Raw genomic sequence first — 16,731 nt, forward strand, 5'->3', positions numbered from 1 at the left:
ATCAATTCAAGCAACAAAGTTGGGAGGCTAAGAGGGTACCAATATATCTGAAGTTTTACATTAGGATAATGGACATTTCCCCAAAGATTTTATTTTTGCATGTTTGTTTATTTGTTGTTTTGATTTGGTTTGGTTTTAGCAAATTAAATATGCAGAGGAAATTACAAGAAAACATCTGAGCCCAGATTTACTGCCTAATGGTTTGGCATCATGGATATTTATCAGGTCAGCCTTCCAGAAGAGAATATTGTAAGGCATCAAAATTATATGATTTAACTTTGTAATGGATAGTTGTCAGAAATACCCAATTCCTTTCTTCTCAGTGGAAGGTGGGTTAACTACAAATGAATATAGCTAAAAGAATTAACATAAGAAATAGTAGGACTATGTCATTCTCTGAGAGTAAACTACACCACTAAGAAAGCATTCATACTCTTAAGCTTAAAATGACAAAGGTTTCATTGGGAAGAATTGCATTAACATTTTAAAAATCTTTCTTTTAATAGTTACATGGACATTTTTTGAAAGACATTACATCCATTGGATTTTAAATATAAATATTGGAAACTTGGCTTGGAAGATGGTGTAGCATGGTGATTTAGAGCATGGATTCTGGAGGTAGAACCCTGATTCCCTTTTTGCACTTATGAGCTCTGTGATGTTGCACAAATAAAGAAAAATTTCTGAGCTTTATATTCCTTCTCTTCTTACTGGAATAGTAATAATACCTCTCATGTCTTGTACCTGGTAGTTGGTAGATAAATGTTAGCCACTATGAGTTTTAACTCTCATATTTAATCTTATAATAGTGTTGAAGTTCTCTGTATGCCATTTAAATAAAATCCAGGTCCCTTCCTATAATCAACTGTACACTTTTCTGGTATATAACTTTTATCCCTCCTTTTGTATCATTCTATTTGCTCATTCAGGTTCAGTTCAACAAATCAGTTCAAACTCCTACGGCTTTCAGGCCTTAGCACTTATTCATCTTTCTGCCTAGAACCCTCTGCCCCTAGACCTACCTATATGTTATCTTTCGTTCTTCTCAGTCAGGTATCAATTCAAGTGACATCTGATATGAAGTTCCTAAACAAATTAGCTATAGTATTCCCATCTTTTGTACTATCTATCCCATAGTCCTGTTTAAATTATTTCTAAAAGTGCTATCTTTTTTTTTATATGTTTCTCTTTTTCCTGTGCCACTATAATGTAAGTTTTATTCATTTGCTATTATTTTTTCAGTTCTGGAGCTTGAAACCAGGACTTCACTCATGCTAGGCAAGCATACTACCACTGAACTACTTCCCAGCCCCCAAATTAGTTCTTTATAGGCAGGAACTTTACCTTATTTATTTTCTCCTTATTATTAGAACATATAACTATCCACTGAGAAAGGATAAATTTCAGCTTTTGATCAGATAAATAATATCAATAGTATATAAGTTAATAAGAAGTTCCAGTACAGTAATAAAAGGAAAGATGAAATAGGTAACCAAATAGAAATGTTTCTACAAATTTGTCTTCTGAGATTTAGGAAGACATTCCTGAAATGTGCATTCAGAATCTGGTCAAAGTGTCCTACTAGGTTTTTGTGATTTCTATGACAGGATTATCCAGAGAAGAGTGATGTTTTAGGGAGGATATTTTATTACGATATTAATTTCTGATATCTTCTTCCGACTTCAAAAGAAAATACTAATTTTCTCTCACACTGCCTCCCAGTACCCTACAGAAAATCCGCTGTCCCTTTATGGACTTCTTATAGAGATATCAACAACTAATTTGTGTTACATAAAGCACCTGAAAATATGTTTCTTCTCAATCTCTACTTGGAGGGAGATTCAGATTTTGGAAGAGTGAGAGTAATTGACAGCCATTGTTTTGAGAATATTGGCCAGACCCGCTGAGGGAATTGGATTCTGCAATATTGAAGAAATGGAAGAGCAGTGGGTTTAAGCAGTTGAATCAAGACCTCCACATCTTCTCCACTTAAGGGAACAAAATAAACCCTCATTGTTAAATCCATAGGATTTCTATTACTTGAAGCCAAAACAATATCTCCACCACTGCTTCTACTAGTCCATTTGCTAGTTTTAGCAAGTATATAATGAATTGACAAATAACACAGCTGAAATACAATGCACCTTAAAGACCTGTGCTAACACATTTCTTCATTTTTATCTCAGTCAAGTGCAATTCTGTCTACCCAAAATCATAAATAATCAGATAATAGGAAGGGGTACTACTTAACAAAACTGGTAATTAGATAAAGAGTAGCTTTCACTAATGGAGTGTTCAAAAAGGCCTTTCTGTGCTAAGACTAGAACTGTGAGAAGAATCCAAACCTGTGAGAATAATCCAAATTTGATTGTTTGCCTTGTATATACATAGCACATTCTTCTTCATCATTGTTTTTTCGCATCCTATTCTCTAGGCCTGGATGCTTTCCATTTCTGTGAAACACAAACTACCTTCAATACTACCTTCTTTACGAAACCTTACCTCATTCTCCCTACCCAAATATATGGCTCCTGTTCTGATTCTCTCAAAGCAAATGCTGGTACACCCCCACCCTGTATTACTCAGGGTTCTCCCAGATGTTTTAGAAACAATGTTGGAATAATTGTAAGGGGAACATATCATGGAATAGGTGGGGTGGAGTTTGCTTTGAAAATGACTGGACATAAGGATTCAAACATAAAAACATGGTATTGGAACCCCTGAAGCACATTCACATAGATTCAGAAATTGGCTATGTACTACTTCTAAAATGTTTTAATATTTAAAATGTGACCTAGTGAAAACTTCTTATGTTATCATAAAAGCACTGTGTAAAGTCAGTATTTACACTACATTTTAATTTACTAGGAATATTTAGAAAGATGCCTTTGAACTAAAATCAACTAAAGATATCATGAAGAAAAATGATCTGAAGAAATGTATATGACATGATATGTTTGCAAAGAAGTATTAACACAAAGCAATGTGACAACTGTTAAATTTGTTGTATATGTAAACAATCATAAAATGAATGTTGAAATGTTGGCTAATTCTGGCTGAGGGAATCAGGATCAGCATCAGAGGAGAAATATTAAAGATGGATTTTAAAATTCAAAATTGATGCCCAAGGTGCACAGAGCATGACCTAAAACTCAGCTATAGCCTGAGCTCAGTTGCTATAGCTGAAAATAGAGAATATATATTTAGAGGATGAGAACAAATTCCTCTCAAAGCTGAGAAATCTGTGGTTAACTACTTACATAATTGCAGATTTGTAGAAGACTTGTTGAGTTGTCATTGTAAACATCACAATTAATATTGGGGATAAATACAATTAATAACAAATGTGTACTACTTCTAGGGTCTTCCTCCATAGAAGGCTTCATAATACATTACTTGGTTCACAAAATTGTAAGATCATTTATTGAACTTATGATATCCAGAGACACCTTGAAAATAGACTATAAACCTTTTAGTTACAAATCTAAGATGGAAATACTTTAAGTTCTGAGACTGAAAAATATTTATAGAATTTTCCCAATCAAATGCCATTATAAAATAATTACTTTTATACTCTATTACCAATTCTAAAGTTTAAACTCTTAAAAAAAAAAAAAAAAACACTTATTCTATAATTAACAGTTAGGGTAACTAAGAGAGGAAGGGTAACTCCAAATATTTACTTTTAAGATTTCTCTTTTCTGATACCCTATAACCCACTGATAGCAAAGTCAGTGATTTTACTCATTGCAGACACCTGAGCACCCCATACAATTTTAAATCTAGGTACGCCCTACACTGCCAAGTATTTCTGTATCAATAATATCAGTTACACAGATTTGCATGTATCAGAGAAGGAAATCTAGGATTCCTCTACGAAGCCCATAAAGTTTTTTGTTTGTTTGTTTTTTGCCAAGGATTGAATCCAGGGACACTTAATCACTGAACCACAGTCCCAGTCCTTTATTTATTTTATTTTGAGATCCTCCTGCCTCAGCTTCCCGAGTTGCTGGGATTACTGGCATGTACCTCTGTGCCTAGCCCCATAAATAGTTTTTCACAAGGAATGCAAAATGATACAGAACAAAGAAAAACCGTTATGTAAACATTGTGCCATTCATGGCAATATGACTTTAAAATTGTCAGCAGTTCTTTAGAAAAGGGAGAAAGAGGAATAGGAAAGCAGATGTTTTTAAAGTTTGCTTTTGGGAGTTGATATAGCAATTATATTTCAGCAATAATACTTAATACCATTACTCTTAGTTCATCACACAGTAATACCTATAAACACAATTCTCTTGAACATTCATTGTCTTTGGGAGGACTCCATTAGAAATCATATTGTACACACAGTTCTGAGGATTTCAAAATATGTATTTACCATTCATTTTGTTAATTTACATTTAATGTTAATGATGTAAGAATTCTAATACAGGTTGAAAAAAGAAATAAACAGGTAGCAAAGGTAAACTCTCAGTATTATGGAAAGCATTTTTTAATATAATATGTCATTATATTGTCCTGGCTCCTGTTTCTCATAACATTAAGAGACAGTATTTTCACAAATGATAATTTAATTCAAATCTGTTTAAGGTCCCATGTGATAATCTTTGATGCTGTAACATTTTTAATTCTCTAATTTCTAAGATAATTTCTATTCATTTGACTTCTTGAGAAAATAGAGGTCAGATTTTCTCAAATTCTCTAAAATTAAAGATTTCTGAATATTGCTATTTGACTTATTTTGCTATATTAAATGAATATTATGAACTTCCAAGAACCAGTTTGATCTGATAGATTGTAAATTCATAATCACTTCTTTTTAAATGAACTTTGATTTCTTAGTATAGTGTCTTACATAGAGTAGCTCAATATAAATATATATATATTATTTGAAGAGACTTTTATGTTTATTGGCATAATTAGTTCATTTCTTATATTAGGATACTAGTAAAATACATTCACTTAATTCATACAACAATTGATGTAACCCACCTAATATGATTCTCATTTTTAAAATTTCTTTTGTTTATTAGAATATATGATGCTATAAACTATAATAAAATAATTCTGCATAAATTTATTTTTAATAAGGCAGTTCAATTCAAAAACAAGAACCAAAAATTTCAGCTACATTTTATTTTAAAATGATCTAAAACCATCCAGTTATCATTAATAATTGGCAATCATCACTGCACAGGCATTATGTGTAGATTTTGCAATGAGGTAAAGTTCTAGCAGTTAAATGAATTTCTAGCAGTTAAAAAACTTACCTACATTTCTTAAATATTGAATGAGGGGAATACTGCTATTTAAAACATACATAATAAATACACCCAAGGTTTACAAATTATTTAATCCTTCTAAAACCTGTTCATTTCAATGGTGAAATGACAAAACCTAGAATACCTGTAACATATGGAATTGTTGCTAGGGTCAAATAAAATTACATAGGTAGAAGAGAATTGTAAACTGCAAATTGGTAATCAAATATTAGATATTAATCATGAATACACTGTAATTATTTAATAAATATTAGACATTAGTATATAACCATATTATGCTTCCAAGATACTTACTGGTATAGACAAGTTGAAAGCCTTCATCTGTCCCTTCAGAATCAGAATTAAATTCTAACCAGAGCTGATTTGAAGTACTACTAAGTGTCAGTCCTCGCATAGATGCACCAGTGAAAGCACCCAGTAGATGCGTTGTTTTATCTTTTCCATCATAAATCTGTAAAATGTATTTATAATTAAAATGTAAAATGTAAATATCCAATACAGAACAATGTATTTATATCCTATAAGGAAGAGGAAATTATTATACTGTTCCTACATCAGGTCAGTACATGTTACCCAAGAATAATCAAATATATTAGCAGTACAAATATCACTTTAAGAAAGTTAGAATACACGCATAAAATTTAAAAATTCTGAGCTTAGTAGACTCTAAGAAATATTTAATTCCATTATATAACTTTGTTTTTGAAGTAATAATATGTTTTCATGGTAGACAACTTAAAATTGAGAATATCTACATTAAGATTACTTTCCAAAGTCAGTCAATTGTAGTTTTTCTGTAACTCTCTTAAGGTGACCAAACACTTGCTTTCCCCATATGTAATTAATATACAAGATATTTACTTCTGGTACAATTTTAAAATTCTCATGTTATTTAAGTTGATTAATGTTGATACTTTAAAATATTAAGTTAAAAGACTGCTAAATACTTTTAGAAACTAAATTAACAAGGCAGAACTGTACAAAGGCAAAATTGGCAAGTTCCTCTACAGATTCCATCATTTGTATTCTTTTGAAGTTATAACTTCTCATTGCATTCCAATTCGTTTTTCCCTTATCAATGCATAATAGACAAATCTACAGGTCAGTAAATAAGATCTTCCTATTTAGAGTTATGTAGTGATGCTATCATAACTTGCTCTACACTGCCCATAATAATGAACTCAAATTTTTTTTACACTACTGGTAATGCTGAAATAAACATCCCTCTACATACAATTTCATGGGTTTTTGGTACTAATATTTCAATAAGAATGTTTTCACAATATGAGATTTCCCAGCTAACATGTTCGTGTATTTATATTTTCCAAAAAGTATATAGTAAAAAAAAGTATATAGTTCACCAAATAAGCATATAACCATTATTTTTATTTTAAGGCATACATTTGCAATATGGCCAATATTACTCTCAAGTGAGTGAAAATTATATCTTGGGAGCAATAAACCTCTAGATATTACAATGATTTGTTGTCCTGTAAAGATTATACATACCAATAAATCTTTATTTTTTTTCCCATGTTACTGAGGATTGAACCTATGGTATCATTCATGTTAAGCAGGCTCTCTACCACTGAACTACACCATCAGTCCCCTACCCAACAAATCTTCCAAAGTATTTAGTTTCATGGAGTTAAGAATTGAGATACTTTATGTGAATGATAATGAAAAGAAAAATCTGACAAATACTGCTCAAAAGCTATTTCTCTTGCCTCAAATTGCCTTACCTGTGATTTGGCATTAGAGTAAAATTAAGTAACTGAATTTTTTCTCCAGTGATCCTGCCTTGGCACAGTGTTCCCTCAAAACTGTTACTATTACATTGATATCAACTAACAGATGACTTTTTTTTAGGTAGTACATAATAGATTGTGATATATTTTTCTTGTGTTAAACTGCATGGTAAAATTAATAATTATTTAAAATATATTTTACATAACTTTACATTTTTTCTCGTAATTTATCATTAATATTAAGGTTATGCTAATAATAAAATGAATCAAGAAATTGTCATTACATTTCTGATATCTCCATTACTCAAATAAAATAGTTCATCTTTTCTATTTGCAGACTCAAGATTTTCAACTCAAAAAACATTCTTAAGATTTTAGTCATTTAATTGCTCCTTTTCTAATGTTTTCTCTCATTCTGGAATGCTTATTATTTGCATGATAATGTTCCAAAACTACTGAAATTTTCTCTTATAAAATATATCTCCGTATTTGTCCTCTGTATTGTAAACAATCTTCCACTGGATTTTTCATAGTAACAAGTTTTCTGTAGTGACTAAGGTTCTTTTAGGTCTAAAACAATCTTAAATTTTAAAAACATGGGTCAAGTTTTAGGGAGTCTCATACAGGGGAGGAAACACTCTAGTTACATTGTCTTAAGATTTTTCCACTACTTAAAAATTATTTGCAAATTAAAAGTTTCTCTTTATACACTTCCATTGTTTTAATTTAAGGCAAATCACTTGTATTAGATGTTTAGCTTGGTCTTTCTCACTCTGGTTACTGAATTCACTTAACTATGGGCTTATGTATCTCTAGCTATTGAAGGGTCTATGTTTTCTTAATTCTACAACTTAAATGCTGCAAAGACAACAAAGATTTTATTTAACATGCTTTACAAAAATAGCTTCCCCATCCAAGAACCCAGAGTATATTCTTTTCTAACTATGTTACCCCAAATCTTTTCTGTATAGGGCTTCTAAAGTCTATAATAGCAAAGCCCTTTCTGTTCTCTGCATTTGTGACTGATTTTATTTACAGTTTCATATTGCAACCTCTAGGCTCCTACAGTTTATTTACTTGTTTTATTACTGCTGAAAGGGAAAACAGAAAGAAGAATGAGAAAGTGAGAAAGTGAGAATCTTAAATTCAAACCAACAAGTGCACTGAATTCCATACAGCAAACATCACTGGTCTCTCTTTCTTTTTTATAGCATCTGTTAGTTAAAAAAATGCATATATGTGTGTGTATTGACTCTTCAGAGTATATGAGTACTAGATAGAAGGTTTATGACAAATTTTCTAAAATTATAAGGAAATACCTTGAACCTCTGGAGGAATTAATTTATTATGCCAATAACTTTGTTTTTATTAGTAACAAGAAATTGGCCATCTTAAATAAGATTAAACCAAATGTTGAGTTTTGTTAGCTCAAGATACATGGTTTTTCTTTGATTTCAAAAGATTCAACTTTTCATTTCTTAAGAATGTAGTCATTGGGGACAATGCAGAGGCAAGGAAACAGTGCTTGTGGTAAAATGTAACTCTTGTGTCAGTGAGTTTCAAATGTTCAATATTCCCAGAAGTGTGCTCCTGAATACATGTCTTTTATAACTCACTATATTATATAGTTTATAAATTCTGTGTGTAGAGCTACACATTCATAATCAAACGATATCCAGTGGATACTATTTGTGGTAGTATTGTCAAGGTAGCTGCAAGGAATATTTTCCTTGTATTTCCCTTAATTTTCACCAACACATAATTTCATTGCTATGTAAACTATTCATGTAAGTAAAATACAAGTAATTATTTGTTGAATACAACTACCTCTACATTCTGTGAGAATTCATCATAAAAACTTCCAGTTTGACCAAAAAAATAAATAAATAAAAAGCCCAATAAAGGGGAAATGTATATTAAACAACTAAGCAATGTAACTAAGGAAATAAAAATTGGTTATTGAAGAATATTTTTGTTTTTTTAAAAAAGTGTCTCCTTCATGCACAACCAAAGAAACGAAATGATGTATCCCATTTGTGTACAATGAATCAAAATGCAGCCTATAAAAAAAAAAGTGTCTCCTAAAGTTTTTCCTTAAATTTTAAGTGCTAATGAAAAGCAAAACCTTAATAACACATGGCAGAAACAATTACTTTATATGTTGGAATCATTTTCATATGTAACAATATAAAAGAATAACAAAATAATTCAATCCATATTTAGTTCCATATTTTTGTTAGGTGTTGTGGATAAGATTTTAAAAACATAATAAGACATCATATTAATCTGAAGGAGATTTTTTAAAAATAAGCCCAATATTGATTGGAACAATAGAGACATATTCATATTGAATTTTTCTAGTTTTTAAAAGCTAGGAGCTAACCGAAATCCTTCAAACATTCTTCCTTCCTTTTTTTTTTTTTCCTTCCTTCCTTCCTACCTTCCTTCCTTCCTTCCTTCCTTCCTTCCTTCCTTTCTTTGAAAAGAAACTTTAAGACATCTTTTGAAAAATAATCATTGTAAGAGAAGTTATGATAAAAGAACTAGTATTTTTAAAAAAAGTAATGAATCTTAAGTTCATCCGGAAGAATTTAATTCAACACCAAAACCTCTAACCACAGTTTATTTAACAATATAGAGTCAAAAGGCAGAAAACAAATAATGCAGAAGCTCCACTATAAAATGAAGCTTGGTTATTCAAGTGTGAAATTTTGGAAATATGCATAAAATTACTAAATCAAAATGAAAAGCAAGTGTCATTAGAAAGAGTTTTACAAAAGAAAGAGTTTTATAATAATGACCAGGTCACTGCTGTTTAACTTGTAAATAAAATCCTTCAAACATATTCAAATATATTATATGAACACATAAAGACAACAAGGAAGGGCAGACCAAGGACAAATTGCTTTTAAACTAGTCATGAATGCAAACATATGAATAAGAAAGAAAACAAACAAAATGTGCCTCGCCTCCAAAAGTACATTTATAGTTCAGAGTGATTAAATTAGGTCTGATTAGAACCACATAAAACTTTTTTTATTTGAAGTTGTTACTTCTCATGCTTCTATTCTAATTAAAATGAAGATCTTTAAGTACATTTTCATTTATTTGGGCCTATTCTCCCCCCCCCTTTTTTTTTAAGTATTATTGTTGTTATGTTGACTTAAGAATTAAAATGAAAGGCATTGAAGACATCCATAATGCTAATGCAACTCTTTGATGAAACTAATTTGTTAAAAGGATGTAATTCATTTGGTTGCATTACAGAAATAACTAGAACTTAACACTTCTATGTTTTAATTGTCGACCAGGTCAGAGAATGACATTAGTTATGCTGTATAGACTCTCCTACATCCTGTAGTAAAACTTAATATGACAAACTGCATATCAACACTCAAAACTCTGGATGTGAGTGATCTAATAAATGCATGATTAAAAGACATATTCTCATTCACTTTTTCAATGAGTTAGTAGATGAGGTGTTATATGAATCTAAGAGCAGAAAGTACATAAAAATAAAAATGAAAAAGATGAAATTACATATAAATGTGTGCTTGTGTGTGTGTATAATCATTCAAACTTCCAAATTATTCTTCCTTCTGGATAGTGGCATTTTCATTTTGATCATTTGTTTTATAGGTTGATTTAGAAATTTATATTAATGTTCAAATAAATTGAATTGACAAAGTTTCAATTAAATTGAAGAATAGCCCCAAGCCGAGGTAAGATGCCATCACGCAGAGTGAGCCAGCCAGCCTGACGCCCACTCCGAGGTCAGACACCATCACTGAGCCTCCCTGCCTGTCCCCTACTGCTGAGGGACACTGCACTTGCCTCTGTGCTGACTCAGCACCCTTGCAGGGGCTCCCCAGCTTCTTTGGAGGCTGGTGCAGCCATTTTGAATTATTCCTGAGGGCATGGCCATCATCATTGGAAAGGTGGCTGCCTTCCTGAGACATCTACAGGAGACTGAAGGCCCTTGACAGGACTCAGGATTCAAGAAGAGGAGGTATTGAGAGACTTGGGACCAACTCAGAGCAGCCGGGTGAGTCTCTCCCACAGGGCGAGGCTCCCTGGACGGGTGAAACTTCGTGGAGTAGAGTTGCCCAGTGAGACTCTCCCACTGGAGCCATGGACCCAGACAACCGGGAGTATCGTAGAGGAGGACTGCCCACAAGAGGCTTCGGTGCAGAGCAAGGGTCCCAGGTCTGGGCAGTAGGTCCAGTCCCCAGGGAACATCATAGAAGAGGACCTCTCAGAGAGAGATACCCTCGCAGGGCCAGGCCCCACAGACCAGGTGGTAGTTCCGGGCCCCAGCGAACCTCGCAGAGGAGGGCTGCCCAGCAAGAGTCTCAATCACAGGGCAAGGCTCCCTGGCCCAGGAGGGCTGCCCAGCCCAGGAGGTAGTTCTGGACAGAAGGGAACTTCTCAGAGGAGAGCTGGCCAGCGAGATGTCCCCACAGGGTGAGTCTTCCCCGCGGACGAGGCTTTCCCACCAGGGTGGTAGAGACACAGGCCCAGAACAGCCATGCCCCAGCCCACAGTCTAGTCCCCCTTTTGACTGACCATTGGTCAACAAGTAGAGGCATCTCTTCCCGCCAGAAGGAAATACAGCCCACCTGAAGGCCACCACTCCTGAGGGGCAGCTTCCTTGTGGATCACTGCGTTATCAAGTTCCTCCAAGATTTCAGGCTACTGGAGGCTAGAAGACGAGTTATTGGAAATCTACAGGGACACTATAAGTCAAGAGTTTCACTACTAGAGGGGTAGATACCTGACCAATATAAGAAAACAAGGGAAGAAAATGTCCCAAACAAACCTAGATGCTACATCAATAAAATCCAATGACAGCATGGCAGAAGAAATGTCAGAAAGGGAGTTCAGAATGTACATAATTAAAATGATCAGAGAAGCAAACGATGAGATGAAAGAGCAAATATAGGCTTTGAATGATCGATCGCACTACTCAACAGTTAAAAGAGCAAATGCAGGAAGCAAAAGACCATTTCTACAAAGAGTTAGAGTTACTGAAAATAAAAAAGACAGAAATCCTTGAAATGAAGGAAACTATAAACCAAATTAAAAACTCCATAGAAAGCATAACCAATAGGATAGAACACCTAGAAGACAGAACCTCAGACATTGAGGACATAATATTTAATCTTGAAACCAAAGTTGACCAAACAGAGAAGATGGTAAGAAATCCTGAAAAGAATCTACAAGAATTATGGGATATCATGAAAAGGCCAAATTTAAGAATTATTGGGATTGAGGAAGGCTTAGAGAAACAAACCAAAGAAATAAACAATCTATTCAATGAAATAATATCACAAAATTACCCACATCTGAAGAATGAAATGGAAAATCAAGTACAAGAGTCTTACAGGACTCCAAATATACAAAATTACAAATAGACCCACACCAAGGCACGTTATAATGAAAATACCTAACATACAAAATAAAGACAGAATTTTAAAGCCTGCAAGAGAAAAGAATCAAATTACACTCAGAGAGAAACAAATTAGAATATCAGCAGATTTTTCAACCCAGAACCTAAAAGCTAGAAGGGCCTGGAACAACATTTTTCATGCCCTGAAAGAAAATGGATGCCAACCAAGAATCTTACACCCAGCAAAACATACCTTCAGATTTGACGACAAAATAAAATCCTTCCATGATAAACAAAAGCTAAAAGAATTTACAAAATAAATAAATAAATAAATAAATAAAAGCTGTCACTACAGAACATTCTCAGCAAAATATTCCATGAGGAAGAGATGAAATCCAATGATGTAAATCAGCAAAGGGAGGAACTACCCTAAAGGAATAGCCAAATAAAGGAGAAACTAAGTAATGACAAAAAACAAAAGTGAGTCGAATGACCAGGAATACAAATCATATCTCAATAATAACCCTGAATGTTAATGGCCTGAACTCATCAATCAAAAGACATAGACTTGCAGATTGGATTAAAAAGAAAGATCCAACAATATGCTGCCTGCAAGCGACTCATCTAATAGAAAGAGATACCCACACATTAAAGGTGAACAGATGGGAAAAAATATACCATACACATGGACTCAGCAAAAAAGCCAGAGTATTCATCCTTATATCAGATAATGTGGACTTCAAGCCAAAGTTAGTCAGAAGGGATAAAGAAGACATTTGATATTGCTTAAGGAAGTATAAATCAGCAAGACATAGCAATCATAAATATCTATGCCCCAAACAGTGGCTCATCCATATACACCAAACAAATTCTTCTCAATTCTAGAAATCAAGAAGACCCCACAACACAATAATACTAGGTGATTTTAACACACCTTTCTCACCACTGGACAGATCTTCCAAACAAAAATTGAACAAATAAACCATAGATCCCAATAACACAATCAATAATTTAGACTTAACGGACATATATAGAATACATCATCCAACAAAGAGCGAATACACTTTATTCTCAGCAGCACGTGGATTCTTCTCTAAAATAGACCATATTCTATGCCACAAAGCTAATGTTAGCAAATACAAGAAGATAGAGATACTACCTTGTATTCTATCAGATCATAGTGGATTGAAATTAGAAATAAATGACAGTAAAAAAACAGAAACTACTTCAACACCTGGAGATTAAATAATACACTATTGTATGATGAATGGATAACAGAAAACATCAGGAGGGAAATAAAAAAAAATTCTTAGAGGTAAACAAGAATAAAGATACATCATATCAAAGTCTCTGGGACACTATGAAAGCAGTACTTAGAGAAAAATGTATTTCATGGTGTGCATTCAATAAAAGAAGAAAAAAACCAACAAATAAATGACCTAACACTACAGCTCAAAGCCCTAGAAAAAAGAGAGTAACACCAAAAGTAGTAGAAGACAGGAAATACTTAAAATCAGAGCTGAAATCAAAGAAATTGAAACAAAAGAAACAACTGAAAAAATTGACAAAATAAATAGTTGGTAATTTGAAAAAATAAACAAAATTGATAAACCCTTACCCACATTAACAAAGAGAAGGAGAGAGAAAACTCAAATTACTAAAATTTGGAATGAACAAGGAAATAATATGACAGACACGAGTGAAATACGAAACATAATTAGAAGCTATTTTGAAAATCTATACTCCAAGAAAATAGAAAATCTCCAAGACATCAACAGGTTTCTAGAGACATATGAATTACCTAAACTGAAGGAGGAGGACATACACAATTTAAATAGATCAATTTCAAGTAATGAGATAGAAGTCATCAAAAGCCTACCAACAAAGAAAAGTCCAGGAACAGATGGGTTCTCAGCTGAGTTCTACCAAACCTTTAAAGAAGAGCTCATTCCAATACTTTTCAAAGTATTCCATGAAATAGAAGAGGAGGGAACCCTCCCAAACTCATTCTATGAAGCCAATATCACCCTGATACCTAAACCAGGCAGAGACATCGAAGAAAGAAAATTTCAGACCAATATCCTTAATGAACATTGATGCAAAAATTCTCAACAAAATTTTAGTAATGCCATACAAAAATATATTAAAAAGACAGTGCACCATGATCAAGTGGGTTTTATCCCAGGGATGCAAGGTTGGTTCAACATCCATAAGTCAATAAATGTAATTCACCATATCAACAGACTTAAACTCAAGAATCACATGATTATTGCAATAGATGCAGAAAAAGCACTTGATAAAATACAGCATCCCTTATGCTCAAAACACTAGAAAAAATAGGGATAGTGGGAACATTCCTTAACATTGTAAAAGTCATCTATGCTAAGTCCATGGCCAATATCATTCTAAATGGTGAAAAACTGAAAGTATTCCCCCTAAAAACTGGAACAAGGCACGGATGCTCTCTTTTACCACTTCTATTCAACATCATCCTTGCAACTCTAGCCACAGCAATGAGAGACAAAAGAAATTAAAGGGATATGAATAGGAAAAGAAGAACTCAAACTATTCCTGTTCACTGATGACATGATTATATACGTAGAGGAACCCGGAAATTCCACCAGAAAACTTTTAGAACTCATAAGTGAATTCAGTAAAGTAGCAGGTTACAAGATCAATGCTCATAAATCTAATGCACTTTTATACATAAGTGATGAATCTTCAGAAAGAGAAATTAGGAAAACTACCCCATTCACAATAACATCGAAAAAAATAAAATACTTGGGAATCAATCTCACAAAAGAGGTGAAAGACCTCTACAATGAGAACTACAGAACACTAAAGAAAGAAATTAAAGAAAACCTTAGAAGATGGAAAGATCTCCCATATTCTTGGATAGGCAGAATTAATATTGTCAAAATGGCCATACTACCAAAAGTGCTATACAGATTCAATGCAATTCCAATTAAAATCCCAATAATGTACCTTACAGAAATAGAGCAAGCAATCATGAAATTCATCTGGAAGAATAAAAAACCCAGAATAGCTAAAGCAATCCTTAGCAGGAAGAGTGAAGCAGGGGGTATCGCAATACCAGAAATTCAACTATACAACAAAGCAATAGTAACAAAAACGGCATGGTATTGGTACCAAAATAGACAGGTAGATCAGTGGTACAGAATAGAGGACATGGACACAAACCCAAGTAAATACAATTTTCTCATACTAGACAAAGGTGCCAAAAATATGCAATGGAGAAAAGATAGCCTCTTCAATAAATTGTGGTGGGAAAACTAGAAATCCATATGCAGCAGAATGAAACTAAACCCCAATCTCTCACCCTGCACAAAAATCAACTCAAAATGGATCAAGGATCTTGGAATCCAACCAGAGACCCTGCATCTTAGAGAAGAAAAAGCAGGACCAAATCTTCAACATGTCAGCTTAGGATCAGACTTCCTTAACAGGACACACATAGCACAAAAAAATGAAAGCAAGGATCAATAACTGGGATAGAATCAAACTAAAATGATTTCTCTCAGCAAAGGAAACTATCAGCAATGTGAAGAGAGAGCCAGAGAGTGGGAGAAAATCTTTGTCACTCAAACTTCAGATAGAGCACTAATTTCCAGAATCTATAAAGAACTCAAAAAACTCTACACCAAGAATACAAATAATCCAGTCAACAAATGGGCTAAGGAAATGAACAGTCACTTCACAGAAGAAGATGTACAAGCAATCAACAGATATATGAAAAAATGTTCAACATCTCTAGTAATAAGAGAAATGCAAATCAAAACTACCCTAAGATTTCATCTCACCCCAATTAGAATGGCGATTATCAAGAATACAAGCAACAACAGGTGTTGGCGAGGATGTGGGCAAAAAGGTACACTCATACATTTCTGGAGGGGTTGCAAATTAGTGCAGCCACTGTGGAAAGCAGTATGGAGATTCCTCAGAAAGCTTAGAATGGAACCACCATTTGACCCAGCTATCCCACTCCTTGGCCTATACCCAAAGGACTTAACATCAGCATACTACAGAGATACAACCACATCAATGTTCATAGCTGCTCAATTCACAATAGTCAGATTGTGGAACCAACCTAGATACCCTTCAATTGATGAATGGATAAAGAAACTGTGAGATATATATATATATACACACACACATATGTACATATATATATGTACATATATATAGACAATGGAATCTTACTCAGCCATAAAACATAATAAAATTATGACATTTGCAAACAAAAGAATGAAATTGGAGAATATCATGGTAAGTGAGATAAGCCAATCTC

The 16,731-nt window shown here is 33.4% G+C and overlaps 1 protein-coding gene across 2 annotated transcripts in view; it reads right to left on the minus strand.

The window, feature by feature from the left end:
- CSMD3 (CUB and Sushi multiple domains 3) overlaps positions 1-16,731 on the minus strand; it is a 1,211,679-nt gene that overhangs the window by 298,985 nt on the left and 895,963 nt on the right. For both annotated transcript variants that reach the window (XM_079134049.1, XM_079134050.1), the window contains one exon: positions 5,580-5,736. In XM_079134049.1, coding sequence (XP_078990175.1) covers positions 5,580-5,736 — 157 coding nt within the window. The remainder of the gene's footprint in view (positions 1-5,579; positions 5,737-16,731) is intronic.

The sequence above is a fragment of the Sciurus vulgaris genome (genome assembly GCF_902686455.1).
Source record: "Sciurus vulgaris genome assembly, chromosome: 1".
NCBI classification, from domain to species: domain Eukaryota; kingdom Metazoa; phylum Chordata; class Mammalia; order Rodentia; family Sciuridae; genus Sciurus; species Sciurus vulgaris.